Source organism: Centroberyx affinis, unplaced genomic scaffold, assembly GCF_046629955.1.
Source record: "Centroberyx affinis isolate AG114_WGS23_722 - 3 ecotype Tasmania unplaced genomic scaffold, CSIRO-AGI_Caff_v1 ptg007084l_1, whole genome shotgun sequence".
Taxonomy (NCBI): domain Eukaryota; kingdom Metazoa; phylum Chordata; class Actinopteri; order Beryciformes; family Berycidae; genus Centroberyx; species Centroberyx affinis.
This window is the reverse complement of record NW_027283590.1, coordinates 40173-66628: the sequence shown is the minus strand read 5'-3', so window position 1 is coordinate 66628 and position 26456 is coordinate 40173. Positions and strand designations below refer to the sequence as shown.

The 26456-nt window shown below is 47.4% G+C and overlaps 2 protein-coding genes across 2 annotated transcripts; one reads left to right on the top strand and one right to left on the bottom strand.

Annotated features, from left to right (window-relative positions):
* Positions 1 to 182: 182 nt before the first annotated feature.
* Positions 183 to 7319, top strand: LOC139639298 (gelsolin-like). Its single transcript, XM_071513383.1, has 11 exons — positions 183 to 581; positions 1396 to 1522; positions 1845 to 1931; positions 3134 to 3267; positions 3499 to 3589; positions 3691 to 3861; positions 3947 to 4121; positions 4319 to 4440; positions 4817 to 4894; positions 5661 to 5721; positions 6891 to 7319. Exons 3-11 carry the CDS (start codon positions 1884 to 1886, stop codon positions 7058 to 7060), a joined length of 1050 nt encoding a protein of 349 aa, XP_071369484.1. The 5' UTR covers positions 183 to 581; positions 1396 to 1522; positions 1845 to 1883; the 3' UTR covers positions 7061 to 7319.
* Positions 7320 to 8691: 1372 nt separating this feature from the next.
* Positions 8692 to 23161, bottom strand: LOC139639299 (transcription termination factor 1-like). Its single transcript, XM_071513384.1, has 13 exons — positions 21508 to 23161; positions 19614 to 19750; positions 18257 to 18442; positions 16610 to 16688; positions 15692 to 15816; positions 14820 to 14915; positions 14684 to 14783; positions 13822 to 13917; positions 12052 to 12117; positions 11364 to 11449; positions 11123 to 11190; positions 10896 to 11056; positions 8692 to 9077 (listed from the first exon to the last, which is right to left on the bottom strand). Exons 1-12 carry the CDS (start codon positions 22287 to 22289, stop codon positions 10913 to 10915), a joined length of 1965 nt encoding a protein of 654 aa, XP_071369485.1. The 5' UTR covers positions 22290 to 23161; the 3' UTR covers positions 8692 to 9077; positions 10896 to 10912.
* Between the last annotated feature and the right edge of the window lie 3295 nt (positions 23162 to 26456).

The following is a 26456-nucleotide window of genomic DNA, read 5'->3' as shown; positions in this document are numbered from 1 at the left end:
CCAGGCCAAACAGTTCCAAACCAGGCCAAACCCAAACCAGGCCAAACAGTTCCAAACCAGACCAAACAGTTCCAAACCAGGCCAAACCAAACCAGATGAACAGTTCCAAACCAAACCAGACAAACAGTTCCAAACCAGATTAAACAGTTCCAAACCAAACCAGACCAAACCAGGCCAAACCAGACCAAACAGTTCCAAACCAGGCCAAACAGTTCCAAACCAGACAAACCAAGCCAGGCCAACAGCTCCAGTTGCAGAGTGTTCCAGGTTGTTTCATCTGAGTCATTATCAGAGAAATCTGAAAAATGTGAAATCTGTTTTTCTGTGAATCATCTCACCATCCTCAGGTTAAGAACCATGGCGACTCACAGAGCGCTCTGATTGGCTCAAAGAAAAGCCTGGTGGATCAGAATAAGGAACCCAGTGTGGTTCTTTAATCCTGTTGGTTCTAAAAGGTTCTAAAAGGTTCTAAAAGGTTCCGTCTGTCTGCAGGTCAGGAGGCGAACGCTGCAGAGAGACACGCTGTCATCAAGACCCCCGAACTGTTCATCCAGAAGATGGACTACCCACAACACACACAGGTCACACACACACACACACACACACACACAGGTCACACACACACACACACACACACACACACACACACACACACACAGGTCACACACACACACACACACACACACAGGTCACACACACACACACACACACAGGTCACACACACACACACACACACACACACACACACACACACACACACACACACACACACACACACACAGGTCACCACACACACACACACACACCACACAGGTCACACACACACACACACACACACACACACACACACACACAGGTCACACACACACACACACACACACACACACACACACAGGTCACACACACACACACACACACACACCACACACACAAGGCACACACACAGGTCACACACACACACACACACACACACACACACACACAGTCACACACACACACACACACACTGGTCACACACACACACACACACACACACACACACACACACACACACAGGTCACACACACACACACACACACAGGTCACACACACACACACACACACGCACAGGTCACAACACACACACACACACACACACAGGTCACACACACACACACACACACAGGTCACACACACACACACACACACACACAGGTCACACACACACACACACACACACACGCACAGGTCACACACACACACACACACACACACAGGTGTTTCCCTCAGCCTCCGGACCGACTCCAGCTGGTCTGACCTTTACTGAACTGAACTGAACTGAACCAAACTGAACTGAACTGAACCAAACTAGCTTTCTGACTAACCTGACCAAGCTCTCCTCACCTTCACCTTCAGGTCCAGATCCTGCCTCAGCACGGAGAGACTCCGCTCTTCAAACAGTTCTTTAAGGTCTGGAGGAAGCTGACGACACCGTCGGCATGGGAACCGGCTAGTGTCCAATCACATCGCAAAGATCGAGAAGGTAAGCCAATCCGTTTAAGATCTCTCGCTTCTCAACCGACATGACAATCCAGGGTCGCTGTACCATCTTTCATCTGAGTCCTCTGACCTCTGACCTTTGACCTTTGACCTTTGACCTCGTTACTATTGGTTGCTCGTTGGTGATCATGAAGCTGATCCTCACTGAAATGACCGGGATGGGAAAGTTAAATGTAAATACTTTTGGCCTGAGATGATTATGACATCAAGCAATCATAAGTTTGTTTGTTAAATTCACCGCTGACTGTTTTCTGACTGTTCAGAGAAGTGACTGACTGTTTAAATTCTCTCTGCTGATTGGACAGGTTCCCTTTGATGCATCAACGCTCCACCAATCAGACGCCATGGCGGCACAGCACGGCATGGTGGACCGAGGAGACGGGGAGAAACAGGTGAGGGGGGGGGGGGGGGGGGAGAGAGAGAGGAGAGAGAGAGAGAGAGAGAGAGAGAGAGAGAGAGAGAGAGAGAGAGAGAGAGAGAGAGAGAGAGAGAGAGAGAGAGAGAGAGAGAGAGAGAGAGAGAGAGAGAGAGAGAGAGAGAGCGCTTTGGCTTCGGGCTCCGTCAGCTTCACCTCCTCCTTCTTCACCTCCGTCTTCTTCGGTTCCACTTTCTTCGGTGCCATGCTAGAGAGAGAGAGAGAGAGAGAGAGAGAGAGAGAGAGAGAGAGAGAGAGAGAGAGAGAGAGAGAGAGAGAGAGAGAGAGAGAGAGAGAGAGAGAGAGAGAGAGAGAGAGAGAGAGAGAGAGAGAGAGAGAGAGCTCCACTGCTCTCTGAACACTCGGTCAGTGGTTTTAATTTGTGATTAAACATAAATAGCGCAAAAAGAAAAAGTCGGATCAAACAGTTGAAGTGAGCATGAATCTACATTATGATCCAATAACAACATGAACGATTTCTACAGCAGCTCACTGACTGATGCTGCTAGAGCTGAACTGACTGACATCTGGATTCAATTTGAATTTATTTGTGTGTGTGTGTCTGTCTGTCTGCCTGTCTGTCTGTCTGCCTGCCTGTCTGTCTGTCTGTCTGTCTGTCTACCTGTCTGTCTGTCTGCCTGCCTGTCTGTCTACCTGTCTGTTTGTCTACCTGTCTGTCTGTCTGCCTGTCTGCCTGTCTGTCTGTCTGTCTGTCTGTCTGTCTGTCTGTCTGTCTGTCTACCTGTCTGTCTGTCTGCCTGTCTGTCTACCTGTCTGTCTGTCTGTCTGTCTGTCTGTCTACCTGTCTGTCTACCTGTCTGTCTGTCTGTCTGTCTGTCTACCTGTCTGCCTGTCTGTCTACCTGTCTGTCTGTCTGTCTGCTGTCTGTCTACCTGTCTGTCTGTCTACCTGTCTGCCTGTCTGTCTGCCTGTCTGTCTACCTGTCTGTCTGTCTGCCTGTCTGTCTGCCTGTCTGTCTGTCTGTCTGTCTGTCTGTCTGTCTGTCTGTCTGTCTGTCTGTCTGTCTGTCTACCTGCCTGTCTGCCTGTCTATCTACCTGTCTACCTGTCTACCTGTCTGTCTGTCTACCTGTCTACCTGTCTGCCTGTCTGTCTGCCTGCCTGTCTACCTGTCTGTCTGTCTGCCTGTCTGCCTGTCTGTCTGCCTGTCTGTCTGTAGATCTGGCGTATAGAGGGATCAGACAAGGTGTCAGTTGACCCGTCTGTCCACGGTCAGTTCTATGGAGGAGACAGTTACATCAACCTGTACCGATACCAGCACAACAACAGACAGGGCCACATCATCTACATATGGTGAGATATAATAATAATACAACATATATGACACTATATCTTATAAATTAGACTATAACTACCAGAACAACAGACAGCAGAACATCATCTACATAGTGAGATAAAATAATATACTGTTATATATTACACTATATATAAGTTGTATATTAGACTACAGCGGAACATCATCTATATGCAGATGATGTTAAAGCTTCAACCTGCTCATTATCACCTGTCTGTCTCTCCTTCCAGGCAGGGGGCGGAGTCTAGTCAGGATGAGGTCGGAGCGTCGGCCATCTTGGCTGTCCAGCTGGATGAGGAGCTGGGAGGGGGGGCTGTACAGGTACACACACACACACACACACACACACACACACACACACACACACACACACACACACACAGGTTATTGATTACCTAGTGGTCTAATCTGTGTGTTTACAGGTGCGGGTGGTCCAGGGCAAAGAGCCCGCCCACCTCATGAGCATGTTCGGGGGACAGCCAATGGTGGTGTACAGGGGCGGGACTTCCAGAGAGGGCGGCCAATCAGAGGTGGCAGAGACCCGTCTGTTCCAGGTTCGAGCGAATCCAGCAGGAGACTCCAGAGCTGTGGAGGTCAGAACCAAGAACCAGAACCTGCACATCAATACAGACCACAGCCAGATATATAAAACTGTCTCCTCCTCCTCCTCCTCCTCAGGTGGAGCCGGTCTCCTCCAGTCTGAACTCCAGTGATGTCCTCCTCCTCGTCTCCTCCTCAGGCTGCTGGCTGTGGAGAGGGAGGAGCAGCAGCTCAGCTGAGGAGCAGGGAGCTCAGAAACTCTCTGAGCTCCTGCAGAGCCCCGCCTCCCTGCTGGAGGAGGGGGAGGAGGGAGGTGAGGGGGGTGGGGGGGTGGAGGTGGAGGTGAGGGGGAGGAGGGAGGTGAGGGGGAGGAGGGAGGTGAGGGAGGTGAGGGGGGGGGGGGGGGGACAGTAAAGTCAGCTCCATGTTTTCCACAGTGCCTTCTCTTCTCTTTACACCAGTTCAACCCTGACTGTGTGTGTGTGTGTGTGTGTGCGTGTGTGTGCACAGATGCATTCTGGGAGGTGTTGGGGGGGCAGACAGAGTACTGCAGCTCCCCCAGGCTGAAGACCCAGATGGAGGCTCATCCTCCTCGTCTGTTCGCCTGCTCCAACAAGACCGGCAACTTCCTGGTCAGTCTGTCATGTGACACAGCCTGTCATGTGACACAGCCTGTCATGTGACACAGTCTGTCATGTGACACAGCCTGTCATGTGACACAGTCTGTCATGTGACACAGTCTGTCATGTGACACACATCACAACACACACACACTGACATACACACTCTCTATATAAATATATATACAGCACACACACACTCTGTCTCAGTATCACAGACAGTTTACTGTCTGAGCTTCATTAAAATATAAATATGATAATACAAAGAAAACATCTGGATACATATCAAGTATTTTATAGCTCAGTGTGTGTGTGTGTGTGTGTGTGTGTGTGTGTGTGTGTGTGTGTGTGTGTGTGTGTGTGTGTGTGTGTGTGTGTGTGTGTGCAGATCGAGGAGGTTCCAGGTGAGTTGACCCAGGATGACCTCGCTCCTGATGATGTCATGATCCTGGATACCTGGGACCAGGTGAGTCTCCTGCCGTCACCATGGATACAGGCCCCGCCTTTCTATTCTCCTGCCCTCCTCGCCTCCTTCCCTCCTCCTCTCTCGCCTCCTTCCCTCCTCCTCTCTCGCCTCCTTCCCTCCTCCTCTCTCGCCTCCTTCCCTCCTCCTGTCTCGCCTCCTTCCCTCCTCCTGTCTCACCTCCTCCCCTCCTCCTGTCTCACCTTCTCTCTCCTCCTGTCTCGCTTTCTCTCTCCTCCTGTCTCGCCTCCTCTCTCACCTTCTCTCTCCTCCTGTCTCGCTTTCTCTCTCCTCCTGTCTCGCCTCCTCACTCCTCCTGTCTCGCCTCCTTCCCTCCTCCTGTCTCACCTTCTCTCTCCTCCTGTCTCACCTTCTCTCTCCTCCTGTCTCGCTTTCTCTCTCCTCCTGTCTCGCCTCCTCTCTCCTCCTGTCTCACCTTCTCTCTCCTCCTGTCTCGCTTTCTCTCTCCTCCTGTCTCGCCTCCTCACTCCTCCTGTCTCGCCTCCTTCCCTCCTCCTGTCTCACCTTTTCTCTCCTCCTGTCTCGCCTCCTTCCCTCCTCCTGTCTCACCTCCTCCCTCCTCCTGTCTCACCTCCTCTCTCCTCCTGTCTCGCCTCCTTCCCCCCTCCTGTCTCACCTTCTCTCTCCTCCTGTCTCACCTCGTCTCTCCTCCTGTCTCGCCTCCTTCCCTCCTCCTGTCTCACCTCCTCCCCTCCTCCTGTCTCACCTCCTCCCCTCCTCCTGTCTCACCTCCTCTGTCCTCCTGCAGGTGTTTGTTTGGATCGGAGAGGAGGCTCATGAGGAGGAGAAGAAGGAGGCCGTGGCTTCAGGTGAGATGACAGACAGGTGATCCGGTCTGATCCTAAACGATCTCATTTCCTCACGGGGATCGATCACATTTCATGTAATCTTAAATCCGCTGATCTGGATCTGTCCGTGTGGCGTGTGATTGGCTGTTTGTTACAGACTCCGCCTCTTTCATGTGAACACACAGCTCAAGAGGGAAAGTCTGACTGAGTTAAAGAGTTGAAAACCTTCATGATACAGATTCAGTCTGACAGAGACTCAGAGGTTCAGAGACTCAGAGGCTCAGAGGTTCAGAGACTCAGAGGCTCAGAGGCTCAGAGGTTCAGAGACTCAGAGGCTCAGAGGTTCAGAGGCTCAGAGGTTCAGAGGCTCAGAGGCTCCTCAGAGGCTCAGAGGTTCAGAGACTCAGAGGCTCAGAGACTCAGAGGCTCAGAGGTTCAGAGGCTCAGAGGCTCAGAGGCTCAGAGGCTCAGAGGTTCAGAGGCTCAGAGGTTCAGAGGCTCAGAGGCTCAGAGGCTCAGAGGTTCAGAGGCTCAGAGGTTCAGAGGCTCAGAGACTCAGAGGTTCAGAGACTCAGAGGTTCAGAGGCTCAGAGGCTCAGAGGTTCAGAGACTCAGAGGTTCAGAGGCTCAGAGGCTCAGAGGTTCAGAGGCTCCTCAGAGGCTCAGAGGTTCAGAGGTTCAGAGGTTCAGAGGCTCAGAGGTTCAGAGGCTCAGAGACTCAGAGGTTCAGAGGCTCAGAGGCTCAGAGGTTCAGAGGCTCCTCAGAGGTTCAGAGGTTCAGAGGTTCAGAGGCTCAGAGGTTCAGAGACTCAGAGGCTCCTCAGAGGTTCAGAGGCTCAGAGACTCAGAGGTTCAGAGGCTCAGAGGCTCAGAGGTTCAGAGGCTCCTCAGAGGTTCAGAGGTTCAGAGGCTCAGAGGTTCAGAGGTTCAGAGGCTCAGAGGTTCAGAGGTTCAGAGACTCAGAGGCTCAGAGGTTCAGAGGCTCAGAGACTCAGAGGTTCAGAGGTTCAGAGGCTCAGAGGTTCAGAGGTTCAGAGACTCAGAGGCTAGATAAGGCTGGGTTAGGGTTAGACTGAAGCCAGATAACGAGAAGATATCCAGGAGATGTTCAACCTGCTTCATAGTCCAGGACCCAGGTCTTCACATCTCTCTCTCTCTCTCTCTCTCTCTCCCCCCCCCCCCTCCCTCAGCGGTCAGGTACCTGGACAGTGACCCGTCAGGCAGACCCCCCTCCACCCCCACAGTGCGGGTGCAGCAGGGATTCGAACCCCCGACCTTCACCGGCTGGTTCCTGGGCTGGAACCTCGAGTTCTGGAGCAGTGACCCACTGGAGAGAGAGATGGAGGGGCTGCATGTCTGACACACACACACACACACACACACAGTCTGACACACACACACACACACACACACACACACACACACACACACACACACACACACACACACACACACACAGTCTCCATCACTGTGCTAAACTGGATGAAACAGTAGTCTGGTCTTTACTGTGTTGACAGTCTGGTAGAACTACAGTACTGCTCTGCTAAATAATACCTACCTGTCTGTCTGTCTACCTGTCTGTCTCTCTACCTGTCTGTCAAATAAACAGCCTTACTCTCTCTGGTGTGTGTGTGTGTGTGTGTGTGTTGTGTCAGGTTTCAGCCAGCAGGGGGCGGAGCTTCTCTCAGTTCAGTGATCCTACTTCGGTGCGTTTCATTGGTTGTTTCCCCCGGCCCTCCTCCACTTCCCCTCCTTCACTTCCTCTCCTTCTCTTCCCCTCCTCCACTTCCTCTCCTCCATCTTCAGTGTGGTTCCATCACTCTGATCAGTGAACTTCCTGTTCGACCCTTCAGGCAGCGAGTCAACAACGATGTAGACTGCACAAGTGCATATTTCCCAGGATGCATTGTGATTGTCCGTCACTTCCGGTGCACGAGGTGAAAAAAATAATCGCAAGTAAACAAACAATATTTAGAGGATTTAGACATATTTATGAAATGAACCCATCTGCAATATTTCATTACTCATTGTTCTGTGTCATTTTTATTATGTAGTTATTATTAATTATTAGGCCTGCTTAAGGGCAAGCGCGTTCCATTTTAAATATTCTGCTCCCCCTCAGACCCCGCCCCCCCTGCTCTGACCCCGCCCCCTGCTCTGACCCCGCCCCCTGCTCTGTAAGTGGCCACTCGTGTTACGTATGGTGCTACGTGTTATGTGCTGAGGGGAAGAGGAGGAGGTTCAGATGACTGATGGAACAGATCAGATGTCTGGACTTCATGGCTCTCAGACTCTCAGGAAGTTTCTGGTCCAGCTCAATATGGAGGACAGCCGACCAGCAGCTGAGCGCTCTGCCTCACTGCTGCTAACCTGTTAGCTGCTAACCTGTTAGCTGCTAACCTGTAAGCTGCTAACCTGTAAGCTGCTAACCTGTTAGCTGCTAACCTGTTAGCTGCTAACCTGTTAGCTGCTAACCTGTTAGCAGCTAACCTGTAAGCTGCTAACCTGTTAGCAGCAGCTAACCTGTTAGCAGCAGCTAACCTGGTGTTCGATGAATCATTTTGTCTCTAAAATGTAAATAATGACTCAGCGTTTCACACGGTGATGTCAGTCTGGTGTTCGCCACAGAAACACACTTCCTGTCTGCCGTGGCTCCGGAGGCGGTCTGACCTGTAGTGAGACCGGCTCCACAGCGCCCCCCTACAGCTCAGACCGCCTCTGAATCCAAGGTGGGCATTCCTACAGAGACCCAGGTCAGTCTAACAGGATGATCCACTTCACACCAAAGACCCACAGAAACCATCAGGCTGACCTCACAGCACCAAGAGCCAGGCAGCATCCAGCAGGAGAGTGAAGTGGATCATCGGGTTCAAGTGGCTCCTCCTTCAGCCATGTTTCACTGAGCTAAGCCCACGACCCCCCCCCCCCCCCATCACAGACCATGTGATGTGAAAGCAGGACTCAGACTCAACATGAAAACAAAATGTCTGATATTTCATTAGAAAATAGAAATACATGAAATTCATAAAACAATGCAGACATCAGACAGTAAGATTTTAGACAAATAAACACGGCATTTCAAACAGCCTGGCAATACTTTACATGGGGACCTTCAAAATAAAAGCCAGTGTTGGCCTTCTTTAACCAGGTTTTAAAGAGAATCCTCTTCAGCTCCAGCTGTTAAAACAGTGTCCAGGCAGTGAAAACACGGACCGGACCGCACCAGACCGGACCGGAATCAAAACACCATGGGTCTGACTCCAGTTCATGATTTTTGTCCCGTCAGAAACCGCTCAGTTCGTCCCGGCGGTGCGACTCCACTCGCTCCATCGGCCAATCAGATGAGGGGGGGGGGGGGGGCCTCAGGCCGGGCTAACCTGCCAAAAACACTTTCATTACTGCTGGTCCAAAGGAGAGTTTCAGTGTCCCATGACCTGAACATTAGCATTGGTTTCAACTCTGCGGCATGATTATGGTAACACTGATAATCCCAATTATTTTACTAAATATTGTTATTAAATTATTAAAGCACTCCCACTCCTCCGTTCCATTCAAATACACAAAAAAACTCATGATCAGTTTGACCATGAAAACTATTTCCTCACAGAACCTAACCCTAACATGAAATATTGTCCTGAGAATAAATTCATCATTCACTGTATGAATGTCAGCAGGTTTGTTGGAGACTGAGGCTCCGCCTCCTCGCTGCTGAGGCTCCGCCTCCTCGCTGCTGAGGCTCCGCCTCCTCGCTGCTGAGGCTCCGCCTCCTCGCTGCTGTTCTGATGGGCAGCGACTGATCAGCTGGATGTTTGAGTCAAGATCATTTATTGTTTCTCAAACTCATTCTGCATCTTTTTTCCTGTCAGGGACACACAGCGGCCCTCATTTATACCACAGAAACCAGCGCAGATCCGAGTGCAGAAACCCTCTCAGGACCGGGTTCAGCTGTGATTCATGAAACGTTCGTATCTCTCTGATCACAGTGTCAGAACGATCGGGCGTTGATAAATGTGGAGGCTGAAAACAATCCTCATTTAAATATCACACCCCTAAATATTCTGGGTTCAGAGGCCTCGCCCCCAGAGTTTACCACATGGAGAGGCGTCATACGTCCAAGAAGAGAAACTTCTCCGACCTCCAGATAGAAACTCTGACCTCTAAAGTCCAACTGAACCAGTTAGTTCTGTTTGGTCTGGAAAGTGACATCAGAGGAAGTCGGAAAACACAGCATGGAAATAAATCTCTGCTGCGGTCGACAGCGTTGCCGTCGACAACCGAACTCCAGCTGAGGTTTGTTTTTTTTATTTAACCTTTATTTAACCAGGCGAAATCAATTAAGAACATGTTCTTATTTACAATGATGGCCTGACAAGAGGCATAAGCTTCTTGATGGGGGGGGGGGGGGGGGGGGCTGTGAGGGAGAAAAGATAGGTTTGAATATTTAATTTATACATCTGTGATATTTATAGCCTATATATATATAATAGTAGCCTAATATAAAGCTTGTATCACAATTCTTTACATTTAGGTGAAGAAAAAATGGTCAGACCTCAAACAAGTAGACTATCTCAAAATGAAAGAGAAATGAATCTTACACCAGAAAACTGTTAACCCCGTTAATTGCAAACAATTTGAAAATACCTATTTATGTTAGGGATAGGCTGTATGACACATAGTCGATGTAGGCCTTTACGAAATATAATATTTTGCCACAGGCTACATATTTTTAAGTGATGAATATGTGGCTGCATATGCTTAGATGCAGTCAGGATATATGGTCTAATAACAATTCTCTGACTCAGCAGATTTACTCTGCTGCACCAAGTCCAGCTGACTGGAAAACCTGCTGCAGGAGTTCAGACTTGATGTGAGATTTGATCGAAGCTCCTCAGGGTTCAGACTGATAAACACTGAGCTCTGTGTGGAAATGAGCCAACACCAGCTTTCTGTCCTACGTTTGTTTCCTAAATGAGGGCCAGTGTGTCCGAGTGTATAAAGGTTGAATATAATTAATATTAATAATTAATTATTATCGGTGAACGGTGATAATATCGTATATTGTGATATTTTGGCGGGACAGCATCGCAATATTACATTTTGGATATCGCCCAAGCCGAGTTTCAATGTTTCAGTGTCCCATGTCTAACAGCTGTTCATTTCATTACTGTTGGTTTCAATGGAAAGTTTTAAATTACCAGACAGAAGCAGCCAATCACAACTTGATCAGTCTGCGTTGTGATTGGACCGTGATCAGGTGGCTGTTGTCCACCTCCCTGAACTCTTCATCCTGGGAGAAGATGTCAGACAGGAAGTATCTCTCCTGCTCCCCCTGCTCCTCCTCCACCTCCACCTCCTCCTCCTCCTCCTCCTCCTCCTCCTCCTGCTCCTCCTCCTCCTCCTCCTCCTGCTCCTCCTGGTCGGCCGGTCTGAGCCTCTCCAGCTGCTCCTTCAGCTGAGGAAGAAACTTCTCCTGCAGGAAGTCAATGATCTCTACAGGAAGTAGAGGAGAGGATGTTAGATTCAGGCAGACAGGTAGACAGACAGGCAGGCAGACAGGCAGGCAGACAGGCAGGCAGACAGGCAGGCAGACAGGCAGGCAGACAGGTAGACAGACAGACAGACAGACAGGCAGGCAGACAGGTAGGGAGAAACTGGATGCTGACCACAGTAGGATAAACTGGTCCAGTTGGGAACTCTGGAGACCTTCAGCGAGTGGAAACTCCTCTGGACCCAGTGAGGACTCACTTTACTGCAACACAACAAGGAATACAGCTAGTACAGCTAGTACAGCTAGTACAGCTAGTACTACTACATACTACACCAATACTATTACTACTACAACCCTACTACAACACTATAATATGACTGCTAATAGACAATCTCCTCTGGACCCAGTGAGGAGTCACTTTACTGAAATAAAAAAAGGGAAGTCTGCAGAACCAGCTGAACTGTAAAAGTTTGTTTTACGCAGCAGCAAGTGAAGAAACAAACCTGTTTCAGCACTAAGTCTTCATCAGTGTTCCCTCTGATGAAGACTTGGTGCTGAAACAGGTTTGTTTCTACAACAATCTTTTGTAATTCAGTTGGTTGTGCAGACTTCCCTCCTTCAGGAATCTGTCTGCAGGACAGTCTGCACCCTGAAGGCAAGGAGCAATTTCTTTATTCTTCTAAGATAAAGAAACTAAACATTTATTATCACTTACTGCTGCTAGTACTGCTTGTACTACACTGCTACATACATCCTACCACACTACTACACCACTAGAAGTACTACTACTACTACTACTACTACAGCACTGTAGTACTATCAGCAGAGCAGCATCACATGAAGTATTTGACCTTTGACCTCACCCGACAGCTTGGGCGACCTCGTCCCAGTCGATCAGCGCTGCATCGTCCACATGCATACCGTACAACCTGACACACAACAGGGACATTACTATCATCATCATCATCAATATCATTATCATTATTATTAGATCTTCTGGGTTAAAATGATAAATCCAGAGAATGCAAGGCTGTGCTGGTGCTGGTGTCATAACTGCTGGATAAAATGTAATTTGTCCCTCTAAAGATGCTGAAAACATAATAAAATCTGCTAATCCAATAAATTCCTACATAATCTAATACAATCACATTATTATATTAAAGGAATAGTTCACCCAAAAATGAAAACTCTGTCCTCATCTCCTCCCCCTCATGCAGGTGAACCTCAGGTGAAGTTTGTCCATATAACACACAGGGAGGCTGCAGCACAACTCCATAGCAGCCTTCTCCAAAACAACTGAAGTCAGTGGGGACCAGTTCTTCAGAGTTCCACAAAGACCTACAGTATATTTACACCATCATTTAGTGCAAATCTGAACTACAGCTGATTGATCTGCAACAAATAATGGTGTCTAGGTCTTTCTATTCACAGTGTGATTGTTTGTCTGTTTTTGTTTTGGAGCTCTAAAGAACAGGTCCCCATTGACTTCAGCTGTTTTGGAGAAGGCTGCTACCAAGCTGTGCTGCAGCCTCCCTGTGTGTTATATGGACTAACAAACTTCACCTGAGTTTCATCTGGCCTGAGGGGGAGGAGATGATGAAGGTAGTTCAGGGTAGTTCAGGGTAGTTTAGGATAGTTTAGGGTAGTTCAGGGTAGTTCAGGGTAGTTCAGGGTAGTTCAGGGTAGTTCAGGGTAGTTTAGGATAGTTCAGGGTAGTTCAGGGTAGTTCAGGGTAGTTCAGGGTAGTTCAGGGTAGTTCAGGGTAGTTCAGGGTAGTTTAGGATAGTTTAGGATAGTTCAGGGTAGTTCAGGGTAGTTCAGGGTAGTTCAGGGTAGTTCAGGGTAGTTCAGGGTAGTTTAGGATAGTTTAGGATAGTTCAGGGTAGTTTAGGATAGTTCAGGGTAGTTCAGGGTAGTTCAGGGTAGTTCAGGGTAGTTCAGGGTAGTTCAGGGTAGTTTAGGATAGTTTAGGATAGTTCAGGGTAGTTCAGGGTAGTTCAGGGTAGTTCAGGGTAGTTCAGGGTAGTTCAGGGTAGTTCAGGGTAGTTTAGGATAGTTCAGGGTAGTTCAGGGTAGTTTAGGATAGTTCAGGGTAGTTCAGGGTAGTTCAGGGTAGTTTAGGATAGTTCAGGGTAGTTCAGGGTAGTTTAGGATAGTTCAGGGTAGTTTAGGATAGTTCAGGGTAGTTTAGGATAGTTCAGGGTAGTTTAGGGTAGTTCAGGGTAGTTCAGGGTAGTTCAGGGTAGTTTAGGATAGTTCAGGGTAGTTTAGGATAGTTCAGGGTAGTTTAGGATAGTTCAGGGTAGTTTAGGATAGTTCAGGGTAGTTCAGGGTAGTTCAGGGTAGTTCAGGATAGTTCAGGGTAGTTTAGGATAGTTCAGGGTAGTTTAGGGTAGTTCAGGATAGTTCAGGGTAGTTTAGGCTTCGTCCGCTAGCCGACACGGCTTCGCACGCGTCTACGTACTGACACCTAGAGAAGCTAGTCCATCTGAAACTTTGTCCGCTGGTCTGAGGTCAGTGTGAAGTGGATTTAGATCTGGTCTGAGGTGAGTTTAGATCTGCTCTGAGGTGGATTTAGATCTGGTCTGAGGTCAGTGTGAAGTGGATTTAGATCTGGTCTGAGGTTAGCTTACGTGTTGATTAGGTGGATTTTGGCCTGAACAGCCTCTGGACCTCGTCTGAAGGCCAAATGTTGACCTGGTGCCATCTTGAATTTCAAGATGTTAAACCTGGAAGGACAGACAGACAGTCTGAGAGACAGACAGACAGACAGAGAGACAGACAGACAGACAGACAGACAGACAGACAGACAGTCTGAGAGACAGACAGACAGACAGACAGACAGACAGACAGACAGACAGACAGACAGACAGACAGACAGTCTGAGAGACAGACAGACAGACAGACAGACAGACAGACAGACAGTCTGAGAGACAGACAGACAGACAGACAGACAGACAGACAGTCTACAGCTTTTCATCACAGCCTCTCTAACGATGTTACAGAGGAGTCATGTAGATCTAACTGATCAACAATCAACCACAGAACAAAATGATGGAATATATATAATATATATATATTATATATATATGATATATATATTTGACAGGGTCAAATAGAGACAAACAGACTTCAGTTGAATCAAAAGTCACTGGTTAACGGTCAGTTTTTAAAATGATCCTGACTGATGATCTGGTTCAGTTCAGACCGGAGAAGTCGATCCCAGCTTCCATGACTCAGAAACAAAGATGGAGAACAGCTGATCCACCGCTGGGTGGATGGGAAGATCAGAAGGAGTTTTACTGAGGTTTTTATCTTTATTTTCATGAATGCTTCCTGATCAGCTGGCTGTGTTAACTCATGATGTAACGTTATGAAAGCAAACATCTAAATATCCATGATCTGTCTGTTCAAAAGTCTGCAGACCGGAGCCTCTGGCCCCGCCCACAATCTGTCACAGAGACACATCAATCATGTTGATTACAGCTTACTGACCATTTGATCCGGCACTGGGACCAGGATCTGGTCTGGACCTGCTGGCTGATCTCCTTCCAGGGCAGGTTATTGCACAGCTGACTCCTGGACACCCAGGGACCTGAGGAACCAGAGGGACCTGAGGAACCTGAGGAACCTGAGGAACGCTCCTGGACCAGAACCTCCATGTGGGCCTTCAGAGCCTGCTTCAGCCTGGACTCCTCCTCACTGTTCCAATGCCCATGGCTGCGGGCTGAACACACACACACACACACACACACACACACACACACACACACACACACACACACACACACACACACACACACAGAGAATCTGATTGCAAACTGCATTTCTTTTGAACAACTGAATTCTGATTTGTATAAACATTTGTGTTTCTGAGGTTTAGCTGAATTGTTTTTAAGTTCTGGACCTTAACGAGTTCTGGACCTTAACGGGTTCTGAGCCTTGACGAGTTCTGGACCTTAACAAGCTCTGGACCTTAGCGAGTTCTGGACCTTAGCGAGTTCTGGACCTTAACGGGTTCTGAGCCTTAACGAGTTCTGGACCTTAACAAGCTCTGGACCTTAACAAGCTCTGGACCTTAGCGAGTTCTGGACCTTAACGAGCTCTGGGCCTCAGAACCAGTACTGCCAGTCTTCTTGTTCCAACAGCTGATTGGATGTTGAGATTTTATTGTTTTACAACAATTCACAACTTAGCTTCATAACATTCTATTATTGTTCCTGTATTCTGTATTCTGACGAACCACTGGCTTCTTTTTCTCCTTGTTTTCAATGGAGAGGAGGTGAAGCTGCCTGTCTGTCTGTCTGTCTGTCTGTCTGTCTGTCTGCCTGCCTGTCTGTCTGTCTGTCTGTCTGTCTGTCTGCCTGCCTGCCTGTCTGTCTGCCTGCCTGTCTGTCTGTCTGTCTGTCTGTCTGCCTGTCTGTCTGTCTGTCTGTCTGCCTGTCTGCCTGTCTGCTAAATCTGAGGACCTGGGTGGAGCCAGTCGGGGTGAAAGGTCGTTACCGATTTGAGCGAAGCGTTTCTGCAGAGCGTAGACACTGCGGTCCATCTTCTGGGAGATGGTTCTCCAGTGGTTACCATGGAGATTCTGGAGCTTCACCAGAGAGTGGACCTCCTCCTCTGAGAACCTGAAGGAGAACACACAGAACTAGAACCTACAGAAACAAGGTTCCTCCTCTGAGAACCTGAAGGAGAACACACAGAACTAGAACCTACAGACAGAAGGTTCTAGTTCTGTTTATTACTCCAATTTGTTGTTGATTTGTTGTTTTTTCTTAACTTTCAGACGGCCCTTCACCTGTCTTAAAACTCCTACAGTGAAAAGGTAAGCCTCTAATATCATATATTTAAACACATTTTAGACAAGTAGGTTATAGTTCAAAGTCTTCATAGGTTCCCCTACACCTAACATTAAGATGAACATTTATTGTAAAGCTTTATTTGGTGTAGGGCCAGGTAGGCCTCTGTCTCATGTCTGTTGGAAATAAGATGCAAATTTTACAGTTAAGAGCAACCAATGTTTAAATCTTTGCTCTAGTTGCTCTAAATAGGTTTTTCCCCAATTGTTTTGTAGATGGAAGAACTTTGGGTTGCCTCCTAGCTTTGTCTCCTAGCCTCCTAGCTTTGTCTCCTAGCCTCCTAGCCTTGTCTCCTAGCCTCCTAGCCTTGTCTCCTAGCCTCCTAGCCTTGTCTCCTAGCTTCAATGGCAGTAAGCCTAAAGTTTATTAACCAGAATTAATTCAGGCTCTATTTTGAGAAGTTCTTAAGTTGGAAAATTAGAGAAATTCGTAAGAAAATATTGAGGAATTTCACTTAAGAGCCTTCTTAAGAACTTCCTAATATTTCCTCTTATTTCTTCAGATCTATCTAGAACACTTTGGTGAATCCGGCCCCAGGTAGTTACAGTAGTTGACCTCTGACCTTCCCAGGTGGTTCTGTCCATCAAACATCTTCTTTGCTCTGATATAAACCTGCTGGCAAGGCCTGGGGACGCCCTCCGCTACAGACAGACAGACAGGTGGAGAGACAGACAGGTGGAGAGAGAGACAGGTGGAGAGACAGACAGGTAGAGAGACAGACAGGTGGAGAGAGGGAGAGAGAGACAGAGATACTTTGTCTCAGTAAAAGAAAAGAAAAAGATAAAGTCTTCACCTTTAAAAGAAAATCCTTAAAGAGATGTTCCTCCTACAGAGACTACAGTCAGGGGGCGATGACAGAGGAGCAGCTTCAGACCGGCTTGGTGCTATGGAGCGCTGAGGAGCAGGCTGAGGAGCAGGCTGAGGAGCCGGCTGAGGAGCAGGCTGAGGAGCAGGCTGAGGAGCAGGCTGAGGAGCAGGCTGAGGAGCAGGCTGAGGAGCAGGCTGAGGAGCAGGCTGAGGAGCAGTCTGAGGAGCAGGCTGAGGAGCAGGCTGAGGAGCAGGCTGATGTCAGCTTTTCATGTGTTTTCCTCCGTCCCCCCGCTCCCACATCACACCGCATCACAACAGGAAGGAAAGCCCGCCTTCTGCTCGATCTGATTGGCTGCCTGGACCGAATGTGACACTGACGAGCGATGCGACTCCGCGCCTCGCGCTGAAAAGTTGAGATTATTTTAACTTTTATGCGCGGCTACAAACCGCCAGAAAAACGCGGCGTGCCACAGGAACACAGCGGTTTGGTGCCGACACGTTTCTACTGACGCTCCTCGGTCTGATCGCCCCCTCAGTGTTTTCTCCTTCATGGTGAATCTGTCTTCCTAAACAGGTGGAATGTCCCTTTAAGGCCTGTAACACTATGTAATAACACACTATGTGATAACACATTATGTGATAACACATTATGTAATAACACATTATGTGATAACACATTATGTGATAACACATTATGTAATAACACATTATGTGATAACACATTATGTAATAACACATTATGTGATAACACATTATGTGATAACACATTATGTGATAACACATTATGTAATAACACATTATGTAATAACACATTATGTAATAACACATTCTGTGATAACACATTATGTAATAACACATTATGTAATAACACATTCTGTGATAACACATTATGTGATAACACATTATGTAATAACACATTATGTAATAACACATTATGTAATAACACATTCTGTGATAACACATTATGTAATAACACATTATGTAATAACACATTCTGTGATAACACATTATGTAATAACACATTATGTAATAACACATTATGTAATAACACATTATGTAATAACACATTCTGTGATAACACATTATGTGATAACACATTATGTGATATCACATTCTGTAATAACACATTATGTAATAACACATTCTGTGATAACACATTATGTAATAACACATTATGTGATAACACATTATGTAATAACACATTATGTAATAACACATTATGTAATAACACATTCTGTGATAACACATTATGTGATAACACATTATGTAATAACACATTATGTGATAACACATTATGTGATATCACATTATGTGATAACACCACACTGAAGTGAAAATGTATTACATAACGCGGTGTTAAGGCCGTTGGCATGTGGGAGGAGAGCAGAAGAAGAAATACCGATCCGCTCCAGGAAGTGATGTCGAGCCCTGAGCCTCCGGATCTGCTGCTCCTGGTCTTTAAACCGCTGAGGGAACAGCAGCTCATTGGCTGAGCTGATGTCTGTCAGAGCCAGGAAGTCAGCAACGTTCTCCCTGATTCGCTGGTTCTCCTGCTGAGTGCAACGCCCATTATGGAGGGGAACACCTGGAGGAGGAGGAGGAGGAGGAGAGGAGAGGAGAGGAGAGGAGAGGAGAGGAGAGGAGAGGAGAGGAGAGGAGAGGAGAGGAGAGGAGAGGAGAGGAGAGGAGAGGAGAGGAGGAGGAGAGAGGAGGAGGAGGAGGAGGAGGAGAGGAGAGGAGAGGAGAGGACAGTAGGAGAGGAGAGGAGAGGAGAGGAGAGTAGAGGAGAGAGGAGAGGAGAGGAGAGGAGAGGAGAGGAGAGGAGAGGAGAGGAGAGGAGAGGAGAGGAGAGGAGAGGAGAGAGGAGGAGGAGAGGAGGAGAGGAGGAGAGGAGAGGAGGAGAGAGGACTAAATGTTAGACCAGCTTTACGACGATTTTAATATCTTGACACCTGTCTGTTGTCTGAATTGATGACAAGCAAATTTTTCTTAAAAACTGATAAAATGAGGTATGGTAGGAATATTATTTGAATATTTAAGTTTTGTTTGACATCACACCTGACATCAGCATTCGGTTCAATGAGATGAATTTTCATTTGATTATTTAACGTGATTTTGCATACATGATCCATATTGTGATATATACTGATATTGAGAAAAATCCTTATGAATATCATGATATTAATTTCAACCATATCGCCCAGGCCTACTGCGAGCTCTGGACCTGTCCTGGACCTGTTCTGGATCTGTCCTGGACCTGTCCTGGATCTGTCCTGGACCTGTTCTGGACCTGTCCTGGACCTGTCCTGGACCTGTCCTGGACCTGTCCTGGACCTGTCCTGGACCTGTTGTCAAGTTGTAGCTAATGTTAGCTAGGCTAACGTTTATCACAGCAACAACACCAGGAGACTCTTCTCAGCTCCTCCAGCCTCAGCTGGTGCTTCAAGACCTCAAGAGGTCGCTTGGTGGTCATGTGAAGTCCTGCAGGTCTCCTACCTTCCCTCCTGAACTGTTTGAAGTCCTGCAGGTCTCCTACCTTCCCTCCTGAACTGTTTGAAGTCCTGCAGGTCTCCTACCTTCCCTCCTGGTCTCCTACCTTCCCTCCTGGTCTCCTACCTTCCCTCCTGAACTGTTTGAAGTCCTGCAGGTCTCCTACCTTCCCTCCTGGTCTCCTACCTTCCCTCCTGGTCTCCTACCTTCCCTCCTGGTCTCCTACCTTCCCTCCTGGTCTCCTGCCTTCCCTCCTGGTCTCTTACCTTCCCTCCTGAACTGTTTGAAGCGCTCCAGGTCGTAGCGCAGCAGCCTCTTGATCTGGTCTACAGATTGTTTCCTGACGTTTGGAACAAACTCCTCCAGCTCTGCTACAGACTTCCAGTCCAGACCGCTGCTGTCTCTGTGGACCGAGAACATGCAGAGAACAGGGTCAACTCACATTAACACAGTACTGACACAGTACTAACGCAGTACTGACACAGTATGACACAGTACTGACGCAGTACTGACGCAGTACTGACACAGTATGACGCAGTATTGACACAGTACTGACAGTACTGACACAGTATTGACACAGTACTGACAGTACTGACACAGTATTGACACAGTACTGACAGTACTGACACAGTACTGACACAGTACTGACACAGTATTTACCAGAGGTGGGGGACTCGAGTCACATCACTTGACCCGAGTTGCAAATCTGAGGACTTGAGACTTGCTTCACTAACTTGATAAAAGACTCGACTTGACTTTGACTTGGTATTCATGACTTGAGACTCGACTTAGACTTGAGACTCATGACTTGAAAGGACATCACTTTTTTTTATTAAATATTTACTTCTAGTTCATTTAGGAGGCTTGTTATTGATTGCCACAAAATGTGAACTATCAGTAAGATTAATAAGATGTTAATGTTGAAAATAAAACTCAACTTTTCATGACCGCTGTCTGTTAACTGATTTAATGTGAAAACTGAGGGGGAGCATCAGAACTTCATATGACTCGACTTATGACTTATGACTTGACCTGAGCAATGACTTGACTTGTCCTGCTTGACTTACAGCAGGGACTCGACTCAACTCGACTCGACTCGACTCGACTCGATTCTCACCACAGTAACTTGGGACTTGCACATGTGTGACTTACTCCCACCTCTGGTATTTACACAGAGCTAACTCAGAGCTAACTCAGAGCTAACTCAGAGCTAACGCAGAGCTAACTCAGAGCTAACACAGAGCTAACTCAGAGCTAACTCAGAGCTAACTCAGCGCTAACTCAGAGCTAACACAGAGTTAACTCAGAGCTAACACAGAGCTAACTCAGAGCTAACACAGAGCTAACTCAGAGCTAACTCAGAGCTAACTCAGCGCTAACTCAGAGCTAACTCAGCGCTAACTCAGAGCTAACACAGAGTTAACTCAGAGCTAACACAGAGCTAACTCAGAGCTAACACAGAGCTAACTCAGAGCTAACTCAGAGCTAACTCAGCGCTAACTCAGAGCTAACACAGAGTTAACTCAGAGCTAACTCAGAGCTAACACAGAGCTAACACAGAGTTAACTCAGCGCTAACTCAGAGCTAACACAGATCTAACACAGAGCTAAGTCAGAGCTAACTCAGAGCTAACTCAGAGCTAACACAGAGTTAACTCAGAGCTAACTCAGAGCTAACACAGAGTTAACTCAGCGCTAACTCAGAGCTAACTCAGAGCTAACTCAGAGCTAACACAGAGCTAACTCAGAGCTAACACAGAGCTAACACAGAGCTAACTCAGAGCTAACACAGAGCTAACTCAGAGCTAACTCAGAGCTAACACAGAGCTAACTCAGAGCTAACACAGAGCTAACTCAGAGTTAACTCAGAGCTAACTCAGAGCTAACACAGAGCTAACTCAGAGTTAACTCAGAGCTAACTCAGAGCTAACTCAGAGCTAACTCAGAGCTAACACAGAGCTAACTCAGAGCTAACTCAGAGCTAACACAGAGCTAACTCAGAGCTAACGCAGAGCTAACACAGAGCTAACTCAGAGCTAACTCAGAGCTAACTCAGAGCTAACACAGAGCTAACGCAGAGCTAACTCAGAGCTAACTCAGAGCTGAACAGCCAGCAGATCACAGACCAGTTGAACCAGTTTAAAGCAGCAGATGAACTCACTGATCCTGATCCACTGATCTGCTCTCCTGTCTCGTGTCTCTGATCTCTTCTTCTTCTTCTCCTCCTGCGCTCCTCCTCTTCCTCCTCTTCTGCTCCTCCTCTCCTCCCCCGCTCCTCCCATTCTCCTTTGTTTTCCTCTTTTTCTTCTTCTCTTTGACATTCACTGCATCCTGTGAGGCTGTCGTTACCTTGACGACACGCTCGTCTTTCTTCTTCTTCTTCTTCTTCCTCTCCATCCTGCTCTCGTCGGTTTCCATGGGAACCGGGAGGTCTGGTTCTCTGTTATTATGGCCTGTCGTTGCCGTGGCGATGCTCGCCTCGCCCAGCACATTGTTCTGTTTTTTCCTCTTCTTCTTCTTTCCCGTCTTGCTGGTTTCTACAGCGACCGGCGTCTCTCCTCCTCCTCCTCCTCCTCCTGTCTCCCCCCCCTCCTCCTCCATCTGTCTCTCTCTCTTGTTCTTTTTCTTCTTCTTCTCTCTCCTCGGCGCTGCAGGACTGACAACAGTCTCCTCCTCTGTTTTCATCACCTTTTTCCTTTTCTTAGGGCTGGTTGTCTGTCCATCCTGAGGAGGAGGAGGAGGAGGAGGAGGAGGAGGAGGAGGAGCGAGGCTGGCCTCCGCCTCCACTCTCCTCTTCTTCTTCTTCTTCTCTTTTATCCTAGGCGTGTCTATGTCGACAGGAGCAGGGGGTTCTGGGAGTTGAGGAGGAAGACTCCCCACACTCCCCGACCTCCTCCTCTTCTTCCTGTGAGGGGAGGAGTCTGCAGGAGCTGGAGGCTTCATGAGGAGGAGGAGCTTCAACCAGCAGGAGGAGCTTCAACCAGGAGGAGGAGCTTCAACCAGCAGGAGGCGCAGCAGGAGGCGCAGCAGGAGGCGCTGTGGACTCGGCCGGACGCGCTGAACAGTTTATCAGATCTGCAACAGAAGAGCCACTGATGTTTATATCCAGATATCAGCTGATACAGTATTGATTGTACTGATCAATACAGTTGAATATTGATCTGATCTGATGTCTTTTCCCCACAGAGATCAATTCAGTTTCATCTCATCTGTTAAACCTGGTTCAGGACTTAAGGGGTCAGACCTGCAGCAGTTCATCACATCATTATATTATATGACATGACATCACATCACATGACACCACATGACACCACATGACATGTGAGAATAAACTATGAATATAAACCATGTGAATATAAACCATGTGAATATAAACCATGTGAATATAAACCATGTGAATATAAACCATGTGACCTCTTTCTCCCTCAGCAGTCTGTTCTGTCACTGAGTGAACAGACGACCTGACCAAGTGACATATCTTATGGATATTTCATATTATATTCAATGCATAACAATAACAGCACAGAACAGCTGATAACTGATAATTAACTCAAATAGTGAACGAAACAACTGCAGGAAGTTTGTGTAAAACGAGCAATTTGGATGAATATTGAGCAGATTATGTGAATATTGCATCAGAGAGTTTTCCTGATATTTTTAGGAGCGTTTTATACAATTCTCTGTATTATTTATTTTTAACTATCATACATACTAATTATGCTTATTTCAGACAGAGTCAGTGTTTCTTCTCCCTGAGACTCTCTGGTTGTTTTAACTGAACTTTTCTAAAGCAGGAGGCTGTTCAGCAGAGTGAATAAGTGAATACAGCTTCATGTGTTCATGTCTTCACCGCGCCCTTATCCTCCTTTATATCTTCAAAAAACATCTAAACTTTATAAATAACAACTACATTTAGTTCTTTTCTTCTCAGAAATGAATGAAATGCTGAGATACTGTATATATATATATATATATATATATATATATATATTTTAAGTTTTCTTAGACCCCTTAAAACCAAGAAGGCCTTGCGACCCCCCGTGAAGCTTTGGCGACCCCTAGTGTGGGTCGGGACCCCCAGGTTGGGAACCAGTGAAGTAAGCGATGTATTAACCAGAGTATTGGCAGCAGTGTCTCCTCCATAAACTTCAACTTCTTCTTCTATAATAAAATATAAACTGGATCTGAAGAGACGTGCAGTGTGTGTGTGTGTGTGTGTGTGTGTGTGTGTGTGTGTGTGTTAGCCGGTTAGCATGTTAGCTCAGGTTTAACCCGCTGCAGGAAAACAGCCAGAACCAGGAAGTAATAAAACTACAAGCTGCCGTTAGTCTTCCGTTAATGTTCCGTTAGTGTCGCGTGACCGTGCGGTTCTCCCGGTAATAAACAGACCGTGGACAGAAAACGACAGAGATACTCACACAGCCTGCAGCGGCACGCACACATGGGGACGGCATGCTTCCTGTTTACTTCCTATGTGCTAACTGCGCATGCGCCCACTACCGCAGAAGGCAGGCGGAAGTAGTGATGTCTCACTCTGCCTTGTTTCCCGAGTCCCGAGTCTGCAGCGACCAGTCCGTCAGGATCTCCGCCATTTGGTGTGAAAACTGAAAACTCTTCTTCTTCTTCTTCTTCTTCTTTTTCTTCTTCTTCTTCTTCTTCTTCTGGGAATTTCGGCGGGTTCGACGCTTCACGGCACATTACCGCCCTCCACCGGTCAGTCACACAGTGACTCTTCATCATATTCGCTGATATAAACCTGACGCTCTTCCTCCAAACTCAGTTAAGAAGAAACTCCCAGATCTGACAGTCAGAGCTGCGACTTTACAACTTACAAAATGACATCAGACTTCGGCTCTCTATTGATGTTAAAAGCAAGTATATGAGATAAGAACATAATAATAACAATAATAATAATGTGTATCGCATTTTTAATACAAAGTGTTCGAGCAAACATCAAACTCATAAAATAAATTAAAACAAGACAAAGGATGAGAACAGAAGAAGAGTCGTGAAAAACCTTCATCATGTTTATCGTGTTTATAATGTTTATGTTTATCATGTTTATAATGTTTATGTTTATCATGTTTATGTTCATCATGTTTATTTAACATCCAGAGATAAAACTGCCTGAAGAGCAGCAGATTGGTTGCTATGGTAACGTTGTTGGTTGTTGTTTTTTTTTTTTTTTTTGTTTTTTTTTTTTTTACTGTAGAGTGATTTCTTAGATTGATAAACAATCTTTGGCTCCTGCTGACGTTCCCAGCGTGTTTCCGCTGTTCGACGGCGGCAGTGCGCCTGCGCAGCGAGAAGAGCGGGTGACGTGTGATCATGAAGAACAGCTGACTTGGAATCAGCTTCTGAAATGAATTTACATCTCAATATTTAACAAAACGACCAGGAAATATTATAATAAAACAAATGGTGATCTACAGTTTAGACCTAATCAATCAGTTTATTGCTGATCAGTTTATTAGAATCAGCTTTGTGGACAATACAGAAACGTTAGCAAACATAATGTTATTTACTATAAAATGTCTTCCCATCATGAAAAGGTTTGGCTGCACATCTGTTCATAAAACTACTTCCTGCTTTGATGCTCCATGAACAGACAGATTTGTGTTTTAAACATGAAGCAGGGTATTGTGGGTATTGTAGTAAATATATATGGAAAGACTGGAGTCTGCAGCAGTGAGAAAAAACAAATATATATCTTTAGTAAAATAAGACATTCACACAAACTAAAATAAACTAAAATATAAATTAACACTCTGGACTGAAAATGAAATGAAAACATGAATGAAAAGTAAATCAAAAGCATGAAACTATAATAACCAGGTTTTCACTAATTAACCCTCGTCCACCCAGACTAGTTAGACTAGTTAGACTAGTTAGACTAGTTAGACTAGTTAGACTAGTTAAATAGACTAGTCAGTCTGTTGGACTTCCATGATGGAAAACTGCTGATCTGGTGTTTTTCCCATGATGCACTGGGCTTCAGGAGGTCAACAGTCAGATCGTCTCCTGGATGTTTGTGGGAATCAGGAAGAAGAAGCTGCTCCTCTTCTCCTCTGTTCATCATATTGATCTCTGTCTCCTCAGGGTCAGGGTCTACAGCAGGAGGGCCAGGGTCAGGGTCTACAGCAGGAGGGCCAGGGTCAGGGTCTACAGCAAGAGGGCCAGGGTCTACAGCAGGAGGGTCAGGGTCAGGGTCTACAGCAGGAGGGCCAGGGTCTACAGCAGGAGGGCCAGGGTCTACAGCAGGAGGGTCAGGGTCTACAGCAGGAGGGTCAGGGGCTACAGCAGCAGGGTAAGGGTCTACAGCAGGAGGGTCAGGGTCTACAGCAGGAGGGTCAGGGTCTACAGCAGGAGGGCCAGGGTCTACAGCATGATGGTCAGGGTCTACAGCATGAGGGTCAGGGTCTACAGCAGGAGGGTCAGGGTCTACAGCAGGAGGGCCAGGGTCAGGGTCTACGCAGGAGGGTCAGGGTCAGGGTCTACAGCAGGAAGGTCAGGGTCTACAGCAGGAGGGTCAGGGTCTACAGCAGGAGGGTCAGGGTCTACAGCAGGAGGGTCAGGGTCTACAGCAGCAGGGTAAGGGTCTACAGCAGGAGGGTCAGGGTCTACAGCAGGAGGGCCAGGGTCTACAGCAGGAGGGTCAGGGTCTACAGCAGGAAGGCCAGGGTCTACAGCAGGAGGGTCAGGGTCTACAGCAGGAGGGCCAGGGTCTACAGCAGGAGGGTCAGGGTCTACAGCAGGAGGGTCAGGGTCTACAGCAGGAGGGTCAGGGGCTACAGCAGGAGGGTCAGGGTCTACAGCAGGAGGGTCAGGGTCTACAGCAGGAGGGTTAGGGTCAGGGTCTACAGCAAGAGGGTTAGGGTCAGGGTCTACAGCAGGAGGGTCAGGGTCTACAGTATGAGGGTCAGGGTCTACAGCAGGAGGGTTAGGGTCAGGGTCTACAGCAAGAGGGTTAGGGTCAGGGTCTACAGCAGGAGGGTCAGGGTCTACAGTATGAGGGTCAGGGTCTACAGCAGGAGGGTTAGGGTCAGGGTCTACAGCAGGAGGGTCAGGGGCTACAGCAGCAGGGTAAGGGTCTACAGCAGGAGGGTCAGG